The 15708-nt window shown below is 38.4% G+C and overlaps 1 protein-coding gene across 2 annotated transcripts in view; it reads right to left on the bottom strand.

Moving 5' to 3' along the window:
- Positions 1 to 15708, bottom strand: part of Gmds (GDP-mannose 4,6-dehydratase) — a 572898-nt gene that overhangs the window by 333990 nt on the left and 223200 nt on the right. For both annotated transcript variants that reach the window (XM_045136339.1, XM_045136338.1), the window contains exons 5-6: positions 12919 to 13111; positions 11362 to 11466 (exon numbers count right to left, since the gene is read on the bottom strand). In XM_045136339.1, coding sequence (XP_044992274.1) covers positions 11362 to 11466; positions 12919 to 13111 — 298 coding nt within the window. The remainder of the gene's footprint in view (positions 1 to 11361; positions 11467 to 12918; positions 13112 to 15708) is intronic.

Genomic DNA, 15708 nt, shown 5'->3' with positions numbered 1-15708 from the left:
TTGGTGAGAATAATATATGCATTTAGCCAGACAAGAGCATGATTTTTACCTCTAAGCCTCATGGCCTCCCCTGCCATAGGCTTTTGATTAGGTTTTCAGTACTAGGCATGTATTCCCTTCCATAGAGTGGGCCTTTAGTCCAATTAGAGAGCAGTTGGTTTCCCCAAGAGCAGACATGCCACTATTGCACCTGTTCAATCATTTGGCCTATCTGGCCAAACTTGAAGCTTCTAGTGTCCACTGTTTTCACCACTGATGATTTCTGTTTCCCATAGGGCTGCATGCAGTACAGCTTTTTCCAGTTTTCAGTCAGCAGGGCTACAGGGAGAAGGTTTTCAGCTCAGAGCCAGCTTGATTTCTCACTGACCTTGCAACCCAGACATGTGAAGTCTTCAGCAATATTGTCTTACCATCTGTTACTCCTGGGAAACCAAGGGCCTTGGCAAAAGCCTGTAATGTTTTAGAGGGAACAGGGACCTCCCTGGCCGACAGCTCACTGGAAGGTATCCCATTCCTGGCACTGAAAATTTTCTAGTAGCAATCTACAGCTTCTGGATGTGCCAGTATCCAAAAAAAGTAGCCTTTTGTATGTCTTATTCAGAATATCTTGAATTTTGAATGACCCTCACCACACTCTTCTGTTATGTCTCTTCCCCTGGCCTCACTTCTGCCATTTCACTCCTTGTAATCTCTTCTTCTACTTACATATATACAATATCATCCCTCAAATTCCTTCACTCTCCTACCTCCCTTATAGCCTATTTCTAGCTTACTGGCCTCTGCTACCAATTTTTGGTTCCAGCTCACACACATGTAAACATTTGTAGTTAGGACTGACATATGAGAGAGAACATGCAAAGTTTGGGTTTCTGTGACTGGGTTACCTCACTTAGCATAATCCTTTCCAGATCCATCAATTTCCCTGCAAATTTCATAATTTCATTTTCTTTCCCACTGAACAGAACTCCATTGTGTAAATGTACTACATCTTTATTATCCATTTACCTGCTGAGGGACATGTAAACTGGCTCCATTTCCTACCTATTGTAAATAGAGTGGCAATAAACATGGCTGTGCAAGTATGTGTAAGGTAGTGAGAAGAGTCATTAGGATATATACTTAGGAGTGCTATAGCTGAATCATATGATATAAATCTATTTTTAGCTGTTTCAATAACCTCCACATTGATTTCCACAATAGCTGTATCAGACTACATTCCTACCAACAGTATAGAAGGATTCCCCTTTTTCTGCACCCTCGCCAACATTTGTTGCCATTTGTTTTCTTGATGATAGCCATTCTGACAGGAGTTTTAATTTGCATTTCCCTGATCACTGAGGATGTAGAATTTTTTTTAGATGTTTCTATGCTGTATTTCTATGTTGCTATCTGTATTTCTTCTTTTGAGAACTACTTAGTTCCATAGACCATTTTTTAATTAGGTTGTTTGATTTCTTATTGTTTTGTTTTTTGAGCTCATTGTATATTCTGGATATTAATCCTCTGTCAAATATATAGCTGGCAAAGATTCTCTCCCATTCTGTAGGTTGTCTCTTTGCTCCATTCACAGTGTATTTCCTGTACAAGACCTTTGAAATTTCATGAGATCCCATTGATGGATTAGTGGTTTTATTTCCTGAGCAATTGGGGTTATATTCAGAAAGTCAATACCTATGTCAATATGCTAAAGGGTTTCTCCTACATTTTCTTTAAGCAATTTCAGAGTTTCAGGTCTGATATTAAGGACCTTGATCCATTTGGACTGATTTTTGGTTAGCCTTGTTCTTCTTTTTCCAAGGTCTAAGGTAAAGCAGTAAACAATTTACTTGTGAACTGATTTCTTAATATAGGCACTAGAAGCTATACCTTTTCCTCTTAAGACTGCCTTCACTATGTCCTAAAGGTTTTGCTTATATTGTATTCTTATCATCATTTGAGTCTATGAATTTCATTTCTTCAGTGACCCATTCATCATTCAATAGTGTACTGCTTATTCTCCATGAATTTCTGTATGTTTTGTAGTTTTTCTTCTTGCTGATTTGCAGTTTAATCCTACTGTGGTCAGATAAGGGTACAAGTGATTATTTTAATTTTCCTGTATTTGTTAAGATTTGCTTTGTGTCCTAATATATGGTCTATTTTAGAGAATGTTCCATGTGCTGCTGAAAAAAATGTGTATTTTGCAGCATTTGGATGGAATGTTCTATAGATATCTGTTAGGTCCATTTGTTACTGGGATGACCTGTCAATTGATGAGAGTGGGGTATTGAAGTCACCCACTACGTGTTATCTGTGAATTTAAGTCTAATAGTGTTTGTTTGATAAAATTGAGAGCTCCCATGTTAGGTGCATAGTTTAGGATTGTAATGTCCTCTTGTGGTGTTTCCTTTAATCTGTATAAAGTGACCATCTTTATCTTTCCTCACTAATGTTGGTTTGAAGTCTATTCTGTCAGATACTAGGATAGCAACCCCTACTGGTTTCCTAGGCCCATTTACTTGAACTACCATTTTATATCCTTTTACCCTAAGACTGTATCTATCTTTTATTGAGAGATGAATTTTCCAGAGGCAACAAACAGCTTGGATCCTGCCTTTTAATCCAGTTTGCAAGCCCGTGTCTTTTGGTTGGGGCATTGAGGCCATTAATATGAAGAGTTATTATTATTGCCGGGGGTGGTGGTGCATGCTTTTAATCCCAGTACTCAGGAGGCAGAGGTAGGAGGAGCTCTGTGAGTTTGAGGCCACCCTGAGACTACATAGTAAATTCCAGGTCAGCCTGGGCTAAAGTGAGACCCTACCTTGAAAACAACAACAACAAAAAAACGAGTTATTGAAAGGTATGTGTTTATTCTTGCAATTCTTGTAGTGCTTCCTTTACTCTCTCATTTTAACTCTAATTTGAGTATGGTTTATTCTTTCCTGTTTCCTCTTATGTGTGCTTTGCTTTCTCTTCAGAGTCAAGGATGCTTTCAAGTATTTTCTGTAGAACTGGCTTAGTTGTCATAAATTCCTTTAATCTGTTTTTGTTGTGGAATATCCTCATTTCTCCTTCAATTTGGATAGATAGCTTTACAGGATAAAGTACTCTGGGTTGACAGTTGTCATCTTTCAGAACTTGGAATACATCATTCCAAGCCCTTCTGGTTTTAAAATGTATGTTGAGTAATCTGCTGTGATCCTGATGGGCTTGCTTTTATAGATGACTTGCTTTTTCTCTCTAACTGCTTTCAACATATTGTCTGTAGATTCCATGTTCAATAGTTTAATTATAACATGGTGAGGAGAGGTTCTTTCCAGGTTGTCTGTTTGATATTCTAAAAGTTTCTTGTATCTGCATTGGCATTTCTTTCCCTTTTTGGGAAAATTTTTCTTCCAAGATTTTGTTGCAAATGCCTACTAATGCCTCTGGATTGAAAATCTTCTCCTTTCACTATACCCTTGATTCTTATGTTGGATCTTTTCGTAGTGTCCCAGATATCTTGAACTTCTGATTCATACCTTACCTTTCTCTTTGATGGACTGTATTAGATCTGCCACCGGGTCTTCTAGTTTAGATATTCTGTTCTCTAATTCATCCATTCTACTGGTGAAACTTTCCAGTTTTTTTTTTTGTTGTTGTTGTTGTTGTTGCTGTTTATTTTTATTTATTTATTTGAGAGCAACAGACAGACAGACAGGCAAAGAGGCAGATAAGAGAGAGAATGGGTATGCCAGGGCCTCCAGCCACTGCAAAGGAACTCCAGACTTGTGTGACCCCTTGTGAATCTGGGTAACATGGGTCCTAGGGAATCGAGCCCAGAATAAGGGTCCTTAGGCTTCACAGGCAAGCACCTAACCACTAAGCTATCTCTCCAGCCCTCCACAGAGTTTTTAATTGACTGTGTTTGTCATTACTAGAATTTCTGCATGGTTTTCTTCAGGATTTCTACTTCCTTACTCATGTCTTGTAAGAACCTCCTTATTTCATTAAGCTGGTTTCCTGTGTTCTCTTGGAATTCCTTCAGGAGTTTGTTTCTTCTTTAATTCCTTTGCTTTCTTCTACGATTCCTTTGATTTCTTTGGGTATAGACAAAATCATTTTTTTAAACTCTGTGCCAGGTACTTACTTTATCTAAAACAGTCTCATTGGTGGTCATTTCTGATGGATTGTTAATATTTGGAGGGATTGTATTGTCTTAATTCTTTGTATTTCTTGTATTATAATGTGATTTTTACATCCTGAGTTGATTTGATGCTTGGATTTTCTAATAATCTCTGATGCTTTTATATCTGGAAATCCAGCTTTATGTACCTACAGAGTAGGAGTTTAAGGTGCCAAGTGTAGCTCTTGTACTCCAACCCAACCACAGAAGTAATTCTAGGTGTTGAGTTTGCCTGCTATTCAAGTATTCTACTGGGCTGGGTGGATCATTTTACTGGCAAATTCTAAAATTGAACTGAGCAATATACACATTCAATAAAAGCCAGCACAGAGTATGCAAGTGCGGGGACTGAAACAAACAGATAACCTTATAAAGCCCAAATCCCTAAGGGTGCGTGTTGCTCTACACCCTTAATCCTGTCAGCTGGAAGGTTGAGATTTCTGTTCTGAAATGAGTCTAAATCAAATCCTGCCCTCAATAATGACAGAGGAAAAGACAAAGGTGCTAGGAACCTGCAAGCATCAAATGGAACAATAGTCAACTCCCAAGTACAGATTAATTGAGAATGGTAAATCCATCCAAGAATATGTAACCCATAACCTGCCCTGATATACAAATAGAGATTAGCACTTCCAGTGCAGGCCTACTACACTTGCTTCTTTGTCAGTGAGCCTCATTACCTTTTGGGGTGGCTTCAAATCTCACCAATGCTGAGTGCCCACTTCAATCCCTCAGTGTTGTGCTGTGTATCTGGTGCTCTGATCAGCTGTGCTGGATGCCCTGCCTCTAGCTGAATGTGTTCTCCAGAGGTTTGTGGTTCTGCCGGTTTGGGGATGGGAGAGTGCAGGGAACCTGGAGTTGTACTGAAACTGCTCAGCTCTGGGATCCTGTGTCCCATTGTCTCCCCTTTAGATTTCTTGACGTTATAAGGAGGCTGATGAGGTTGAAAAATCCCCTTGTTTGATCTCTGCTTCTGCAGCTGGGTGCCGAGCAGGCGTGCAGATCTATGCAGATCCTGCGGCTCAGGTCCCAGACCAGGTCCAGGTCTGCAAGCACCTTGGTGGGATTCTGGCTGTTTTCCTCCTTTCTGATAGATCTTAGTGTCTCCTGCTTCTCCTCTGTGGCAGATAAAAACCTATGTACCCTTACTTTTCAGACAAAGAGTGTATTTTGCTATGGTTTTATTCAAATCCCTCCCTAGGCTAGATTAGTGTGACTCCTATGCTGCCATCTTATCCAGAAGATCCCTTAAGATTAATTCTTAATTAGTGAACTGACTGCATTATACAGATAACCATAGTAGATATTTTTATTTAACTTCCTAAGGTAATAATCACAACTAGAAATATTATTTATAGCCTTACTATGTCAGCTTTGTTTTAATGTTGTAATGTGAAGATTAATCTCAAATGTAAGAGTAATTTTGTTTGGTATGGTGGCACCCACCTATAATCATAACACTTGGGAGGGTGAGACAGGGGAATCTCGAGTTTGAGAGCAGCTTAGACCACAAAGTGGAACACTACTTCAAAAAATCTTCAAGACTAAAGAAACCACACAAGGAGCAAATGTTTTTCAGTGACACAAACAGTTTTGAGCAATTAATTCATAAAATAAATCACATAAATGAATAGTATAATTTTAAAACTAAATGAATGCATATGAATAAGAACAGCTTTTTAATAACTGTCTCAATGTGTAATACATAGTAATAGTTATTTATAAGATGTGCCATATAGGTATTCAGTTCTAAAATCTTACCTGTATTCACTAGCTTATAGTGAGTTTTGATAGTTTATAGATTGTCAGAACCGAAAATCATGCTGTGTTTACTAGTGACAAATTATCTAGATTAGGTTAGCCTCTAGATATGCCTGTGAAGGATTATCTTGACTAGTTTGAACATAATGGAAGTCCCACTTTACTTGTATGATATTATTCCATGGACTGGAGCCTTGGACTGTATGAAAAGAATAGTGGCTGAGTACAAGCATACATTCCTCTCTGCTTCCTTACTGTGGACTGAATATGACCAGTTGCCTCAAGTACCTGCCACCATACCTTCTTGCCACAAGTAAACTCAAGCTGTAAGCTGAAATGAAGCTCCCTTAAGTAGCTTGTTATAGGGTATTTGGTCACAGGGAGAGACGGTATTGATATGTAAGGAATTGCTAATATGATTGCCTCTTATGTGAGCAACAAAACAGCACAGATCATCTTAGTTTCATGGAAGGAGTGAATAGATGATTCACTGAAGGACTTGGTGGCCATAGGATCACAGTTTTTTTTTTTTTTTTTAACCTCACATCCATAAATTCTACTCTATTAATGAAAACACAGGTGATTCTATATCTAGGTATATGCCAAAATTCTCATAATCACTCAAGCATTTTAAAATTTTATTTATTTAAGAGAGAGGGACAGACACAAAGAATGAGCATGCCAGGGCCTCTGGACTGCAAACTAACTTCAGATGCATGAGCCACCTTGTGCATCTGGTTTACATGGGTACTGGGGGATCAAGCCTGGGTCTTCAGGCTTCACAGACAAGTGCCTTAATCACTGAGCCATCACTCCAGCCCTCAAATGTTATTTATTTAGTTGAAAGAGGGAAGCGGGGGGGGGGGGGGGAGAAACAGAGAAAGAAAGGGCCCAGGTTCCATCCCCCAGGACCCATGTAAGCCAGATATACAAGGTGGCGTATATGCCTGGAGTTTGTTTGCAGGGGCTAGAGCCCCTGGTGTATCCATTTTCCTTCTCTCTCAATACATACATACATACATACATACATACATACATACATAAATAAAAAGTCTGGATTTGGTCTATATACCATAGTTTGTCAGAATATGATATAGAATACCTTATATAGAGAGTTACCAACAGACCCAGTTATTCCCTTATTGGGCATTTACCCTCAAAGCTCCATACCTCTATTCAGAGAGATTTGCTCAATCATGTTTATAGCTGCTCAATTCATAATGGCTAAAAACTGGAATCAACCTAGATGTCCATCATTAGACGAATGGATAATCAAGATGTGGTATATCTACACAATGGAATGCTACACAGCACTAAGGAAAAATGACACAATGAAATTGAAGAAAAATGGCCAAACTTGAAACAGAGAATTCTCAGAGAGCTCACCCAATCACAGAAAGACAGCTGTCACATGGTCTCACTCATATGTAGCTCCTAACCTGCATCTTCACAAGATGCTAATAGGCATCTTGAGGACTGGACCACTGGAGGGGAGGGGAGGAGGGGAGGAGGGGAGGGCAAGGGTGGGAGGTAACACAAAACTGGACCCATAAGATCCTATATTCTGAAAGACAGACAAAAAATTTGAATCTTCATCAGGTCCTTGGAGGGAACACCTGAATCAAAGGGTCCTGGAGAGGGTATGATAAAGATTAACCTTAATCTTGTCCTCTCTCTCTCTTCTCTCTTTATCCGTTATATTACTTATCTTTTTCTTCCTTCTTTTCCCTAGGTGCTTGCCTGTAACTCCCAGTCCCAAGATGCGGTTAACATCCAAAAAGAGCTGGTGATCAGAGAGACTTACAAGGTTTCCCAAAAGAAGACAGATTTCTGTCAGCATACTTGATGATCCATCAAAGGTTAATGGTAAGACGCTACTGCCAAAGACACCATATGCTGTTGGCACAGAACATGGACAGACCTGCCTGGAATCTGGAAGATAGTCCCCAGACAGTTAGCTTGTCTACTGCCAGAAGGTGCTACATGAGTGACTGGGAGAAAATGGCCAAAATCTGTATAAGCAACTTGTGGTCTAAGCTACTCATCAGCAAACAACCTGACGAGATGCTCACCCAAGTGCACTAGTGGCACACAGCCATGATGGGTAAACAATTGCTCTTGAATTGGATAACAGATCTGATCAGTGGAATGGAACCTATACCTGGAACTGGGAAAGAAGTCAGAATCATATCTGAAAAATGAGTTCACTCTCCAAGATCAAGCTCCCACCAATCTTGGGCTACAAGAGGGCCTACACCTAATAAATTCACTCTAAAATAATAATGGTTATCCCATTTATCTGGTGCTGACTTCACTCTCCATTGGAGATTCTGCTTCTCTTGGTCAGATGGACATAGAACCTGAGGAGAGAATCAGCCCATCATACCTCACCAGGGCCCCAGCTGAAACCATAGAATAACTGAGGAAATGAGCAAGAGTGCTGCTTTCTTGGTGAACCTGGTACCAGCACAAGGGTGAAGGAGATAGACACAGACGCTGTTCAACTCCCACCAAACCATACATGCAGAGACACAGAGGCTCCCAAGACCTGATCACTGAAGTAGACCTAAAATGAACCCAACATGGCCCATGGAAATTCACAGAAGAGGGGGTCGGAAAGATTGTTAGAGCCTCAAGTTGGGACATTATGCACAGAGACATTGCCTCTTCTTCATAATTGATGGCTCCCCCCATAATCTGCCCCCAACAATCCACTAATCCCTAATGAGGAGGGTCCCTTTGTAGGGCTGAGGATAGAGAGGAGGCTAATGATGGTACCAACATGTCATGTTTACACACTGAGTTTGTACATAATTAACAATGAAAAACTATTTCACACTTTTTCAAATTAGAAATTATCATAAAATATTATCAGAGTAATCCAAAGGACAGTAATTATTATTTTCATTAGAGGAAGTGTTTATGTCTCCATCACACTACATTAACCTGGGTTCTAATGATTATGGATTTGTGATGGTACCTTGGAATAGATTGAGGTTCTTCACTGTCCCATCAAGAAATAAAATTGTTTTTTCCTATGATAGTCAGGCTTAGGAACTTAAGAAAATAAAGTCACTTAAAGTGTCATCTCAAGCTATAGTTATAAACCCAAGATTATTGAAAGTGAATTCTATCTGTCAAAGTATGTTAGAATGAATTACTCGTTCAAATAGTTTGTTATCATTAATTACTGTGTAAGTGTGATATCAATAAAACATTCATTTAATATTCTACTGTAAGATTTGTGGTTTTCTAATTTTGACTACCTCATCTTTAAATAAGTTAAGTTTTACTGACACAGGAGATGGTCATTTAAAAGTATTCATGAGATGCCTAGTAGAAGGGGGCTTTGCTTTGGGTGTTGAAGATTTCAGAATGTAACCTGGTCCTCCCACTACAACAGCCTCAATCTGGCACAAAATTAGTCTCAGAAAATAATGTTTAATCTTTAAAACAGCACTACAGTCAGATTAACTTAATTTCAATTTTTAAAGATTAAGAAGTACCTTAAATAATAGGTTTCAGATGTTTTACCAAAGCTAACACTAACATCATTTTCACAATTGCACCTATATTTTTTAATTACATGATTATACCCACAGATTGGAAATAAACAGAATATTACGGATTTATATAATAATACAAAATAAAATGGTGTGGATACAAAGTCAAGTTACCAACAAATATTTAGCAGACTCCCAAGTTATAGAACAATACATAGGATAACTCCCTTTGCAGGTTTGAAGACAAAGACATTTCTGGAGGCATGTTAACACTGACTCCAGGATGAAAGAGTTAATATGAGGACAAGAATTGTTTTCATTCTCCTTATACACTCCCTTAGTTTTCTTTAAATGAAGGTGTATTATTTATTTTAAAAAGAACCAGAAAGGGGTCAGCATTATTGACAACTGTACAATCTAAGAATATTTTTCCCCTCTCCTAATCTCAGTCACAATTAGCGTTTACCATGGGGGCAAGGGAGTTGAAGACAGAACACTACCTGACCTAACAATGTGTACATGGAGTTTGGTGTGAAGAGAGGCAGAGTTCCACTCACTGGGCCCACTAGGAGTGCCCAGGGCAAGCATCAGAAGCTTCCTCAGACAGAAATAACTAAGGTCTTCCTTTTCCTTTTCCCTTTACCAGCAATACTCAGATCCACAAATTCATCGCAAAAATGTTTCTTGCCACTCTGGCACCAGAGATGACAGGCTGGCGTCTTATGCTTTTACAGCCCATCCTGGGAATTGTTAACCTAAGCAATTATAAAATAAAAATGTACTGACACTAAAGATACCTTTATAAACCTGTCACCTCAATCTTTCTTCATAACGTGTTAGTTTAATTAGGTTAATATACAGTCACATAAAGTTTCACTGAAACAGTTATAAATATTATTGTTGGGCAAGAAATAGCTATAATATTGGGTTTTTTCTCATATATTCTCAGACTCCAAGACTACATGACAGTGAGATGTAATAAAATGTCTTAGACTTAATTTTTACTTTGTGAAAAAATACATATGCATTGAGGTTCTATCATCACTGCAAAAAAAAATGAGTGCATATGCTTGGTTAAGCTCTCTCATGTTTTACTAAATCAGAAAAAGTGATGGAAATATGCTTTTTTACATAAAACCCAATGTTGGGAAACAAGACAGCCACTATGTTGCTAAGTTTCAGTGATAACCAGGCCAAGGCAAACAAATAAGATTTACTTGAAAAAAGAAGAAGTTAAGAATTGATTTCAAATTTATTTTAAAACACATTCTAAACTGGGTATGGTGGTACACACCTTTGATCCCAGCACTCAGGAGGCAGAGGTAAGAGAAGTGCCGTGAGTTTAAGGCCACCCTGAGGCTACATAGTGAATTCTAGGTCAGCCTGGGATAGAGTGATACCCTACTTTGAAAAACCAAAATAATCTTAAAAAAAAAAACATAAAACACTTGAAGAATAATTATTTCTAGGGTGTATTTAATAAAACATAAAGAAAAACCAATTGGATGAGTTTAGGTAAGTCGAGGTGACTTCTAAAAAACACCATTAATTTATTCCCTTTTTGTTTGCATTCATATGGAAACCTCCTAATACTTAGGTTAAAGACTACTAATAAATTAGTACAATTCTACTGAGGTTTTCATGTTGAAATAAGAAACAACAGCTAGACATAATGGTGCATGCCTCTAATCCCAGCACTTGAGAGGCAGAGATAGGAGTTGGAGGTCAGCCTAGGATTACAGAGTGAGTTTCTGGTCAGAGAAGACAAGAAAAACATACAGACTTGATTATAAATTAAGGCCACATTTCCATTTAATCATTTACCACTTCTGACATTTGTAACAGAAATAGATGTATAAGTTTTCAGTCATTACAACAACTGCAGAATATACACAGAACCCTTTGTTGTTTTTAAAGTGAGAAATAGCTTTTTAAAATAATATATTTACTGACCTCTTCTGGGACTCTCATGATTAAAGAGAATGCCATTCACTGCGAAGAGATTATAAGCCTCCCGGAAGTTCACCACAATCCAATAAGCATAGAGCTTGGCTGCTCCTGTTGGAATAATTTTTTAAAGACAAATGTTTACTATAAAATATATTGCTTTTCAATAAAGTAATATAGTAACATGAAAAATTAATCAAAAGTCAAAGTAAATGTATGCCAATTAACCATGTTCATCAGGAAATGTCTGATCATTTCCTATTGTCATAATATGCATAGCTCAGTTTTCACCATCTAACCAATTCATCTATATTGTGTACAATATACCAAGTTTACCTTTCTTAGGCCAGATATATATTAAAATTTAGGTAATTAGAAAAGTATTGAGGATCAGTTTTCTATATGGGTGTACGTGTGTGTGTGTGTGTACATGTGTGCATTTGCATATAGAGGCCAAATATTAATATCTGGTATCATTCCTAATCACGTTTCACCTTATGTTTTGAGATAGTTTTTCATTGAACCTGGAACTCACTGATTTGGCTAGACTAGCTAGCCAGCAAACTAAAGGAGTCTTCCTTTTTCTACCATCCCAGTGCTGGAATTACAGATGCATGCCAACATGCCTGAATTTTTAGTGCTGGTAATCTGAACTCAGATTCTTGTGTTTGTATACATTGCCCACTGAACCATGTCCCCAGCCCCAACATTAGGGACCTTAACATTGAAGCTGTTTTAAAATTCCACCTAAGCCAGGAGTGGTGGTGCACACCTTTAGTCCTAGCACTCAGGAGGCAGGGGTAGAAAGATCACCATGAGTTGGAGGCCACCCTGAGACTACATAGTGAATTCCAGGTCAGCCTGAGCTAGAGTGAGACCTTACCTTGAAAAAAAAAAAAGAGACACAAAACAAAATTCTATCTATGGGCTGGAGAGATTGCTTAGTGATTAAGGCACTTGCTTGAAAAGCCAAAAGACCCAGGTTCAATTCCTCAGGAGCCACATTAGCCAGATGCACAAAGAGGTACATGTGTTTATAGTGTCTGGAGACCTTGGTGTGCCCATTCTCTCTCTCTCTGTTCCTCCCCGCCTCCCCCCCCGCCCTCAGAATCCCTCCCTGTCTCTTTCTCTCTCAAATAAATAAATAAAAATAGAATATTTAAAAAAGATTATATCCAGCAAGTCCTTTATGAACATTCTCTTTACAAATGTGCTAGATAGCTTCTTTTTTTTAATTAAAAGTTTGAGCTCACAAAAGTCATGAACAAGTTAAAAAGCCCACGTTTTTATTTCTTTTGAATGGAGAAAATGTCAGTTAGGAATACTTGAGGTTTGAGATTATGTGTGTGCATGAACGGGGATTGGAAATGCAATGGTAATTTCTCCCAGAGGCAATGGAAACAGTGTACCCAGGTATGCTTCACAAGTATCACCACTCTAGTCTATCTCTGTGTCAGTCTTTTACCCAAAATTACTTCAGCTGTAAGACATGTACAGAATGAAAGCAGAAACACCCCCACACCACAGAGAACACTGCTTTCAGCTGAGCATGTATGAACTTACCATAGGGAGACCGAGGATAGAAAGGGGTGGTCTCTTTCTGGGGTATTTCCTGCACTTTTCCATAAAGTTCACTTGTTGAGGCTTGGTAAAATTTCACAGAGTTGATAAGGCCACAGGTTTTAATTGCATCCAGAAGTCTCAAGGTGCCAACCCCATCAACATCGGCTGTGTACTCAGCTAAGTCAAAGGAGATCTGCAAAGAGAAGGTAGAGATGCAACAATGGTGACAGTGACAGGTGCTGGCAAGGGTGGCAAAAACAGGAGCTTCACACTGTGAAATGTTATGTTAGTGAGAAAACAATATTATATCCTAATGTAATTTTGAATGTGGATACTAACCATTTCTAATAGCAAATAGCTAGAAAATATCTTAATATCGACTCATCACTAACAGTAGTATGAAGAACAATTTAGCCACATTTATATTACCTCCTCACTCTAGGATTAACCCTTCAAAAGCTTTTAGTCATGGAGAAAAGTCCTGTTTCTCAGAAGTTATTCCTTAAAAATTCATTTTGAATCAATGTCTCGGGGACGTGGGTCCTAGGACAACACACTTTTAAACAATTACCACTTGATTTTTCTGCACATCAAAGACTGAAAACATGCGCTTAGAACATAGTTCATTTTTTAAAAAATGTTTGTGAGGAGCAAGAAAAGGCCTCAGGACCTGGGTTTCAACAACTCCTTGAAAATAACAAACAGTATTATTCAAGTCCTCAGGACAGAGAAGACAACATTCAAAGCAGTTTGAATGAATACATGGTTTAATTCTAAGAACAGGTAAGGAGTTAATCTGAAACAGAAAAATAAGAGCAAGTGGAGAGTTGTCATGGTGAATATAATATATACTGTATATGTTACATACCTGTGTTCTTGTCAGGGTCCATATGTATCCTTAAACTTTAGAACAAATGATAAAGAAACACTTCTCTATTTAACCTAAGTTAAATATGTCCCTAAGTGGGACAATGTACATTGGACACACTGACGAAAAAGGATTGAAAGCAATTAGTCCAAATCCATCAAATATGACAGGGAATGGTAGGGGAAGGAATGGATTTATGCCTGCAAAGTTTTATGTAACTTCATTGAGCAAAAGGGATGTGCTTAAGAGTCAAAATTATGGAGGATAAGATTGACTTATACAAAGATAATTATGAAAGTCTTTCTTGACGTAAAGTAACGAATTAAGTGTTCTGTTATCCAGTCAAAACAGTAAAGTATAGTTTGATAAACTCTTACTGGCTACAAGTGTGATTCTTAAAATATCAGAGGTTCAGAAAATTACAGCTCATGGGCTAAATTTGGCCAGCTGCCTACTGGGGGATAAACTTTTACAGGGTACAGCCACATTCACTCTCATACTCACACGTTTTCAACAATTGTTTTCATGCTGTAGCCAGAGTTCATTCAGGTTGCTCTACAGAATATATTTCTCATAAAGCTGAAAATATAGATTTCCCATTTATAGAAATAGTTTTCTGGACTAAATTATAGCTATGTCTGATCCAAAGACAGTAATTTTATAAATGCTAATGTTACTTCTCTATGCTCTGAATGCTGGTGCTCCTGGACTTTAGATTAGGTCCCAATCAACCCATCATCAATCAAAAGTGAAGTTAATGGACCCACTGCGCATCCCAACTCAGACATAGCAATGGGGATGCTTGTGGTAAGCGATCATGTGGCAACTCCCAAACCATGCCACATTTAGAGGGTGGGCAGGAGAAAAGCCATCTCCCCACATACTGAGTCCCAGGTTTGGAGCAGAAAAACCCTGTAAAGGCATCAGAACCTGGAGAGATGCTGCCTGTGAAGTGGAAGATCTAGAAGACTATAGGATCCAGAACCCAGGAGAGGTATTTCTGTAAAGGGATTTAGTGAAGTATCACAAGCCCACAGAAAAACCCAAATTCAAAATTTTCTTATTTCTACTGAATGTGTGTAGCCTTTGCACCACAATAGAGTCGAAAACCTCTAAAATGGGGACCAACTGCATTATGAGCACAAACAGAGGTATAGTTTCAAAGGCATGAAATTTGGCTAACAGCCAAAACTTCACATGGTAAGGAGAATAGACAAAATCCAACTGATTTTGAAGAACAACATAAACAGACACCCATGCCTACAAAACACTTCCCTAACTCCCTTTACAGATGGCAGCAGATAATGATACTCAAAACTCATCCAATAATTCATGTTTTGAAATAGGTCAAAATGAAAAGAAAGAACAGATCTGATAAAGGATCAAATACAAACCAGGAAATACTGAATACAATCAGCAAGACCTCAGCTTTGCAACTTCAAACAGAAGCAAAAATCTCTACAAAGCACACCAACAGCCTCTCAAGCAAGAAGAGACATCATTTCCTTCTTGAGCCCTCAATATCTATTACAACAGGAGGGATGTAGCTAGAAGCATAAGAAGAGATGGGGCATTCTAGAACTGAAAAGTGAGAAAAAGAGTATCATTCACAGACTACCTGGGCTTCAAAACTATAACTCATCATAATAAATCTTGAAGAGGGAGCAATGTCCTTTTAAATAAAAGAAATGTGGAAACTTGAAATTGTAGGCACTCAATAATTTTCTAAGACTATTTTTCATGCTGTCATAAATATTCCACTGTACAGGCTAGGCTTTGGGCACTCTGAAATCCTGAAGGAACAAAGTGGCTCCACTTAGAATGTGGAAAGGTGCCATTCTCCAAATGCCAAGAGAACACTTGAAGACAGGTGCAAATTCTAACTTGCTTACATTCTTCAAAGCAGGTGTATTAGTCAGACC

Source organism: Jaculus jaculus, chromosome 17, assembly GCF_020740685.1.
Source record: "Jaculus jaculus isolate mJacJac1 chromosome 17, mJacJac1.mat.Y.cur, whole genome shotgun sequence".
Taxonomy (NCBI): domain Eukaryota; kingdom Metazoa; phylum Chordata; class Mammalia; order Rodentia; family Dipodidae; genus Jaculus; species Jaculus jaculus.
Note: the sequence above shows the minus strand (reverse complement) of the source record. Positions and strands in the feature narration are given on the sequence as shown.